The sequence below is a fragment of the Palaemon carinicauda genome, chromosome 8 (assembly GCF_036898095.1).
Source record: "Palaemon carinicauda isolate YSFRI2023 chromosome 8, ASM3689809v2, whole genome shotgun sequence".
Classification (NCBI taxonomy): domain Eukaryota; kingdom Metazoa; phylum Arthropoda; class Malacostraca; order Decapoda; family Palaemonidae; genus Palaemon; species Palaemon carinicauda.
The window spans coordinates 144486779-144495694 of NC_090732.1; the positions used below are offsets into that span (position 1 = coordinate 144486779).

General features: G+C 44.9%; 1 protein-coding gene across 1 annotated transcript in view; it reads left to right on the forward strand.

Moving 5' to 3' along the window:
- The window catches only part of LOC137645019 (MIT domain-containing protein 1-like), a 22125-nt gene extending 19584 nt beyond the window's left edge, over window positions 1–2541 (forward strand). Inside the window, exon 6 of the mRNA XM_068377886.1 lies at window positions 2141–2541. Coding sequence (XP_068233987.1) covers window positions 2141–2291 — 151 coding nt within the window. The 3' untranslated portion in view covers window positions 2292–2541. The remainder of the gene's footprint in view (window positions 1–2140) is intronic.
- Window positions 2542–8916: the final 6375 nt, after the last annotated feature.

An 8916-nucleotide genomic window follows, 5' to 3' on the forward strand; every position in this document is an offset into this window, starting at 1 on the left:
GGTGCAGCGGAAGCCGTAGAGGAAATAGTCTCCCTTGGCAAGTCCATGGGTCTGGAGGTCAACGCAGATGACGTTACGGAACTCGTCGCCGAACATCACGACGAACTGACGACGGATGAGCTCAAGGAACTCCATGCTATGTCGGAGCACATGAGTGATGACGAGGAAGAGAGCGAGGAGGTAGAACATGTGTTAGGTTCAGCGCAAATAAAAGAGGTGTTAGGAAAATATCAAGACGTGGTCGACTTCATCGACAAATACCATCCAAAGAAATTGCAGGTTTGTCGTGTAGTTTCTCAATTCGATGATGTTTGCCTAACGCACTTTCGAAACATTCTGAAAAGCCGTACGAAGCAATTATCTATCGATGCTTTCTTTAAAAAAACTGCGAAGCGAACTCGCGATGAAGAGGATGTAAGTGAACCGAAGAAAACGGCAAAGAGTGAAGAGGAAGAAAGTGAAACACAGAAAACGGAAAAGAGTGAAGCAAAAGAAATTCAGTCAATTTTAAATGTAAGTGATAGTGATTAAAATTACGTAATCATCAAAAAGAAAAAAAGAAAATGTAAAAGAAAATATAAAATATAAAAAAAAAAAAATAAGCTAAGTTATGTTAAAGTTCACTTAGTGTAAGTTAGAATAAGTTACGGTAGTGTTACGTTTATCATAGTTAACCTCTTTACCTCCTCGCCGTCCGTCTGTCTCCTCTCTCCTCTCTGCGTAGCGAAGACGAACAACACCTGCGCTGGAGTTTCTAAGGTAAAGTGACGCTAAAAACCCGTTTCTTATTTATAATTTTTTGCTAATTCTTCTTATTTACATGTCTATTCTTCTTATTTACATGTCTATTATCTAATTTAGTGTTCATTATTCTCATGGGAAAGTTATGTGTAGTAGTTTATTAAGAAGTTATCATAGGTTTTTGGGCTCAACCACGGATTAATCCTATTTCAATGTATTCTTATGGGAAAATTCGTTTCTACATCCGAACAATTTCTACATCCGAAGTTGGTTCTGGAACGGATTAAATTCGTATGTAGAGGTTCCACTGTATATATATATATATATATATATATATATATATATATATATATATATATATATATATATATATATATATATATATATATACATACATACTTTACACATACATACAAATCTATCTATACTGTACAGTATATATATTATACAGTATATATGCATATATTGTATATACACAATATATAGACCAAAGGGAAAGTTCTTGTTTATGATAAGTATTTCTGCTCAATTGTCTAGGGGCCTGATGCAGAGTGAATTTAGTATTAAGAAGTATTTGTGGCTTAAATGAAAATCACAAGTGTTACTGATAACATTATCATAAAAATAGTGGAGTGTTACAAAGTTATTTATCAACTATAATGGTGGAGATTAGTTGAATTAAATTTAAAGTACATAACCTGAATTTTACAAGAGTATGTAGGCTACAGCACAGTCAAAATTAATTGTCTATCTTTATTTCTATTGGGCTCCAAGTTTCAAAGCCTTGGCCGAGCAGAACTACTCATCTTAAAACAATTTACCTTTGGGTTTAGGATTCCAAGGCAACAGTGTATTCAATACTGTATCAAAATGTATTTTCAGTTTATTTGAATAAATGAAAATGACAAGTGTCAATGATATTGTCCCCACTTCCACGATGATGCTATCCCATACAATGAAATTTATTCTCTCTATCTGCCCTTGCACTATCAAATTTACCTTAGTCACACCCCTGCACCTAACCTCTTTGGCATCAAGTACCACTAGGCTGCATTCTCCCCTACATCTATCAACTAACCGCAAAACCAGTACTATGATTGAACAGCCAGTATCAACGAAGGACCTCGTTGACTCGAGACAATTATAGAGTATAAACCCAGTAATTGTATAGTACTCCATATTCATGAAAAACTATAAAAAACTATGTAGACTGGTTTTGAATTAATTTAAATTTTGTTCTTAAATTAGATTTTTATGTTTTCCGTAGGCAGTTAGGTAAGATTAGGGAAAATTATATGTATTCAAATTATGAATTCACAAATTAATAAGCATTCGGGTCATTTAAGTAATTAAATTTTTTATTTGAATATTATAAGATTATAACTCTGTATCCTTTCAGATTCGATAATGGTTGGATTATCAAAATTGGAAGAGGACTTGACTATTTTAAAAGGGCTGATTCTAAGTTCTCAATAGGCTGGTCTGATCATCATTTCCGAAAGTGTCACCAGACAACTATAGACATATTTCACCAGCAGACTGTGACATAGGATGTCCAAGATTATCCTGCAGTTGATTCTGCAGATTAGGTGGTGCCTTTTATTGTGATATGATGTTCAAAATAATTAATTTATCTCCGAGGAGAACAGTTTACTATTTCATGTTCAAGTTCATACATTTTATGTACACAAGATTCATGGGTATTGTACTTTAATATATTGTAAAAGACTAATATATGGTTGAAAGGGAAATCATTGGGCTGTGATAAGTAACTGTTTCAGGACTCATCAGTGTAAGTAATTATAAACGGATTTTGAGCGAAGCGTAAAATCTATTTTTGGGTAAGATGGCCATGTCGTCCTGATGGAAGTTCCTTCAAGGTAGCTTCCTAGGGTATATTACAACTATGGCGATATTCCCAGAGAATTTACATTAAGGTACCCAGAATTCTAACTCCTGGAGCGACTATCCCTAAAAAAGACCTTAGGGATATCGTAAATATCAGCGGACGTATTCTTGACACGCCACATAGCAATCTATACCCCGAACAGAGTTAACACTTCGTAGGGGTCAAATGGCAAGAAAACAAAAACGATAAGAAAAAAAGGGGGAGCCGTTCGTAAGGCATCTCTCCTCCCCGTTTCGTAAGCGTGCCCTGCGCCGCTCGCGGCGCCATCTGTATTCCTTGTAGCGATACACGAGGTGCTACAGATACTGTATGTAGGGAGGGGTCCTACAGCCCTTTTTCCTTTTTTTTTTTTTTTTTTTTTTTTTTAAAAGGAAAAGGGGCAGGGCGGGTCCATCAGGACGACATGGCCATCTTACCCAAAAATAGATTTTTCGCTTCGCTCAAAATCCGTTTTTTGGGCTCAAGCCATGTCATCCTGATGGAAGTGTACCAGAGCATTACTGTATCTGTGGATTCTCAATACGTGCCGCACTCCTCAGAAATATTTCTTAGTCAGCTCGACTGAAAGACCTAAGATGTTACCGTTATACATCTTTTCACTAACCATAAACCATGATAGCGCTTCCTGCCCCCTACAGGGAGGAGTCCTACTAGACTCTAGAAAAGAACGAAGAGTACATATACCTATGTATGAATCACTCGCAAGCCCATACAATATAGTGGTCTCACTCTATATGAAGTAAAGCATAGTCCGTACGGAACTACAGCATCCAAGGGAAATATCGGCCAGCCCCCTGGTCGAAGTAGAATTGGACAAAAGGTTATATCTGCGTAGGATTAAACTTGCTGCCGCTACCGTCCTCTGAGAAGGATGGAGTCCTTTATACTAAGGAAAGTATAAACCAATGCAACAAGGCTTGCATTAAGGAACAGGCTATTATAGATATCCCCGATTAATATACATAGGCTGAATGCTCAATAATTGGAAAGAAATCAACATAGGTGAAGGAGACGCAAGGTTCCCGAGAACAAGTTTATTGATCAACAATAAATAGACATGGTTACCACAATTATATACATATGATAGGTGGATGACCAACAATTTGCACAAGTACTGTAGTAAATGGATATATGGTTATCTGAAAGAAAACAATCGAGTTACTTTTCACATACCAAGGTATCAAAGTTAAAAGTCCATGTTACTAGCCACTGACATTAGCGTCAGAAACGCTCGGCACACATGTCTGTACTTATGCTACCATCACCATAACGCCGGAACAGTCACTGTGGGCTCCCGGAGCCCTCACTTCTAATTATAGCAACGCATATAACTATACACTCACCCTGGAATTAAAAGTCCCAATTAAATCCACTGTTCCTCGCAGAGTTAAACAACAGGGTTAACGACGCAACCAACTGCTACCACAGACCTCTTTAGCTGCTCCACTTGCTTAGCATAGTGGCGAAAGAATACCCTGGAAGACTTCCAGCCAGTGTATGAACGAAGGTGTTCAAAATCCATAAAGTTAAAGAAGTTTAAGGATGAAGCAACTTTCCTCGGATCATGACCTGCGGGTGAACTGTCAGGATCCGCTCTGCGAATAAAGTATGTAATTTTCGCCCTGAGTTGTTTCAAAGATAAATTCGAGCCCGATGTTTCTCCTCTGAATAGTTGACCCCCATGGAAGTCTGAAGTTCTACGAAGATAGACCTTTAGGCATTCTATGGGACATAGAGATGCATCTTCTTTCAGAGGGCAGATTCTCCAGGGACCCCCACCTGTTGGTGGACAACTCGTTCTTAGCGAGAAACGTAGGGTCCGGAAACAGGTTCAGTTCTCCCCCATCCAGGAACTGAACTCGGCCCTCATCTCTCGAGAGGGCTACAATCTCACTAACTCTGGCCCCAGATGCTAGAGCAAAAAGGAAGATCACTTCTTGAGTCAGATCCTTCAGTGCACACTCCTCTATCCAGTAATGAGGCAAAATGAAGGACTTTGTCTAAAGACCATGAAATAGGCTTTGGAGGAGCTGAAGGTCTAAGCCTGGCACAGGCCTTCGGGATCTTGTTAAAGATCTCGTTAGCGAGGTCTACCTGGAAGGCATACAGAATGGGCCTTGTCAGAGCGGACTTACATGTAGAAATCGTGTTAGCCGCCAGCCCCTGTCCGTGGAGGTGGATGAAGAAGGACAGGCAGAAATCCGTCGAGATCTCATGCGGATTCTTGTCTTTGACAAAGGCTACCCATTTTTTCCATGCTGATTCGTACTGCCTTCTAGTAGACTTGCACTTATATTCCTCCAGGAAGTCGATGCTATCTTTCGAAATCCCGAACCGCTTCTTCACCGCTAGGGAGAGAAAATCATGAGCTGCAGGGTCCGGGTTTTCTGTAATGAAGCGTAGACAGTCGACTTCTGGACTTGCTGGGACAGAACTGGGTCCGGGAGTGGCAGAAACTAGTCGTAGTTCCAGAGCCAGAGGGAACCACACACTGTTCGGCCACTTGTGGGCCACTATCGCTGCTACTCCCTTGAAGGATCTCAGTTTGTTGAGGACCCTCAACATCAGATTGTGAGGGGGAAACAGGTAGATCCTGGACCATTTGTTCCAATCGAGGGACATCGCATCTACTGCTTCCGCCAAGGGGTCCTCGTACGGGGACACATATCTCGGCAACTTCTTGTTGTCCTTCGTCGCGAAGAGGTCTATCTGCAGTTCTGGGACTTGACTCGAGATGAAGGAGAATGATCCTGCGTCTAGGGACCATTCCGACTCTATCGGTGTAACCCTGGATAGAGCGTCCGCTGTCACATTCCGGACTCCTTAAAGGGGAACTGCTGACAGGTGCCACTTCTTCTTCTCCGCCAGTCGGAATATGGCCAACATTACCTGGTTGAGAGGTGGAGATCTCGATCCCCGCCGATTCAGACATTTCACAACCACCTCGCTGTCCAGTACCAACCTTATGTGGATCGAGTGACGCGGGGATACTTTCTTCAGGGTAAGAAGCACTGCCATAGCTTCTAGAAAGTTTATGTGAAAGGTCCCGAATAGCTTGGACCAGGTCCCTTGTACCTTTTTCCGATGAGAGTGACCTCCCCACCCTACCTTTGAGGCGTCTGTGTGAATCGTCACTGACGGGGGAGGTGGCTGAAGAGGTACTGACCTCTTTAGACGACTGGCCTGAGACCACGGTCTGAGAAGAGAACGTAGCCGAAGCGGGACCGGTCTCTTCAAGTCCCTTCGCGCGTTTGATGCAAAGGTTCTCCAAACTCCCGCTGCATCCTTTAGCTGTGCTCTTAGCACTGGGTCTGTTACCGACGCAAACTGAAGAGAGCCCAGAACCCTCTCTTGTTCGCGTCTTGATATCCTTTCGGAAACTATAAGTCTCTTGACAGACCCCGCTATCTCCTTCCTTTTCGACATCGGAATGGAAAAACGGTGTGACACTAGGTCCCAGTGAATTCCCAACCACTGGAACCTCTGAGCTGGAGAAAGACGAGACTTCTTTCTGTTGATCTTGAACCCTAGATATTCCAGGAACTGAATCACCTGTAGGGAAGCTTGCAAGCATTCCACTCTGGATGCTGCCCACACCAACCAATCGTCCAGGTAGGCTACTACCTGGAACCCTTTTAGGCGTAACTGTTTGAGCGCTGCGCTTGCAAGCTTCGTGAAGATCCTTGGGGCTATGTTTAGCCCGAAAGGCATCGCTCTGAAAGCGTAAAGTTTTTGTTGTAGCTTGAATCCTAGGTAGGGGGAGAGACGGCGACTTATTGGAACGTGCCAATAAGCGTCTGACAAGTCGATGGAGACGGTAAATGCCCTCTTGGGCAGTAAGGCACTTAAGTGTTGTAATGTTAACATCTTGAACTTGTGGTTCACTATGAACTTGTTGAGTGGTGACAAGTCCAGAATGACTCGGAGTTTCCCCGAGTCTTTCTTGGGAACACAAAACAGCCTCCCTTGGAACCTGATGGACTTTACCCTCCGGATCACCTCTTTCTCCAACAGTTCTTGAATGTACTCCTCCAAAACGGGGGTGGAGTGTTGGAAAAATTGAGGGCACGGGGGCGGAGTACTGTACCAACTCCAACCCAGTCCATTTTTTAGCAGGCTGTGAGCCCAGGGATCGAAGGTCCAACGATCCCGAAAATACTGTAATCTCCCTCCTACCGGCGACACTTCACTTTGACTGCTGCCCTGCAGTCTTGCCTCCCTGGCCGCGACCACCTCTGAATCCTCTTCCCCTAGAGAGGCGTCTCGACGAGCCTCTGGCTGCACCTCTGGGCTTTGCTCGAAACGTGGTCGATTGTCCTTCGAACACTGGATTGAATGCCGGGGATGATGATGACACGGCCTGGGGCACCCATTGGAAGGTGGTCGGGGTCTGGGCTACCAACTGTGGTACCGGAGGCAAAGCTGGTTGTTGCTGCTGTTGACGTTGCGGTCTGAAAGGCTTGGCTGGGCGGGAAGAAAACCTGGATTTCTTCGCCTTTCCCTTCGGTTGGGGGCCTTCATCAGGGGAAGACTTCCTCTTGAGGGACAGGCCCCACTTAAGGAGAAGATTCCGATTCTCAGTGGCTGCCTTGTCCACCACCTCATTAACCACCTCACTGGGAAAGAGATCTTTACCCCAGATGTTGGATGAGATAAGTTTCTTTGGTTCGTGCCTCACTGTGGCTGAGGCGAACACAAACTCTCTGCAGGCCCTCCTCGCCTTGACAAAGCTATAGAGGTCCTTTGTCACCGTGGCCAGATGGATCTTGGCCATTACCATGAACATTTCATGCATCTTAGGGTCGCTAGCCATTGTCTCCATGTTTGTCTGGAGAGACATCGAGGCTGCCAGACGCTCCTTTGTCTCAAGTTCCCTCCGCGGAAGGATTTCAGACAACTTGGGAAGGTTTTCGCCGAACTGTTGACCTGCAATATCGGCGTCCAACTTCCCAACCGAGAATGTGAGATGGACTTCCTTCCAGTCCTTGTTGTCCAACGGCAAGGCCAAAGACAAGGGCTTGCATTCCTCCAGGGATGGGCATGGTTTGCCAGCCTCTACCGCCTTCAGAACAGCCGCGAACCCTTTCTGCAGAAAGGGGAAGGCCCTAGCCGGAGAGGATACGAAGGAAGGGTGCTTCTTACTCAAAGCAGCAACTTTCGAGTTTGAGAAGCCCCTCTCCTTCAACGCAGACGCTAGTGAAGCTTGAGCCTTGGCGTGATCCAAGACGATCACCTCCTTCGGTTCCGTCTCCTCCTTCGAGGCCGGCTCCTTCTTCAGACGGACATAACAGTCCGGATAGGCCCCTCTGCTGGGCCAGAATTCCACCTCCTCAAGGGGAACTGAACCCAGCTTCTCCGACATGACGATCTTCCCGACCGTCATCGGCATGTGCTCGGCATACCTCCACGGGTTGGCATCCGAGCACACAGGAAGGTCCTTCACGTTGAGCTTCTTTGGAGGCCCACGTGACGCTGTAATCTTCTGCATCTGGAGCTCCATTGCAGCGGCCTTCTGACTATTCTCCTTCTGCATCTGCTGTATCATAACAACAATGGAAGAGAGAGCTTGTCCCAGCTCTGTTGGAAGAGCGAACGACATCCTCTTCCTCCACGACGATTGGGTCTTGATCCTCGTCCTCGCCCCCTGCGAGGAGGTCCTGTTCGGCACTGTCTGACACGTCCGACATCTTGTCGTCCAGCTGGATGTCCTGCTTGGCATCCGCGACATCCGCATCCACGGGGATCTGGACGAGAGGGATCTCCGGCCGAGGCTGGGGAACAACAGCGTCAGCAGAAGCCTTGGGAAAGAGGTACGCCCTCATCTTCTCACTAGGAAGATAAGGTCCAGTGGTGTTCTTTTGGAAACCCCTTACCCATATACGGAGCTTCTCCCTCGCTGCGTCCCTTGACTCCGCTGACCTAGGGGATTCAAAAGCCTCAGATAGCAGGTTAGTACATACTGAACATACCTGCGGATCCCAGTAGCGGAGATCATCCTTGGAGGCTGCACAAGCCGCGTGCCTCCTACACGAATCATGCCCGCAAAAGTTCTTGCTGCGGACATTGCAGAAGACGCTATCACACTTCGGATGCTCCTCCTGTAAAAGAAGAAAATTTCCATGAATATCAAGTGAATTTCAATTCACATGTATATATGAGCATGTACAAAGAATAAAGGAAAGACACATACTTGTGAATCCCACACAATCACCTGTGGAAGCCCACCAGCCATTAAAATCAAATGGTTAGTCTCTGCTAGAATAACC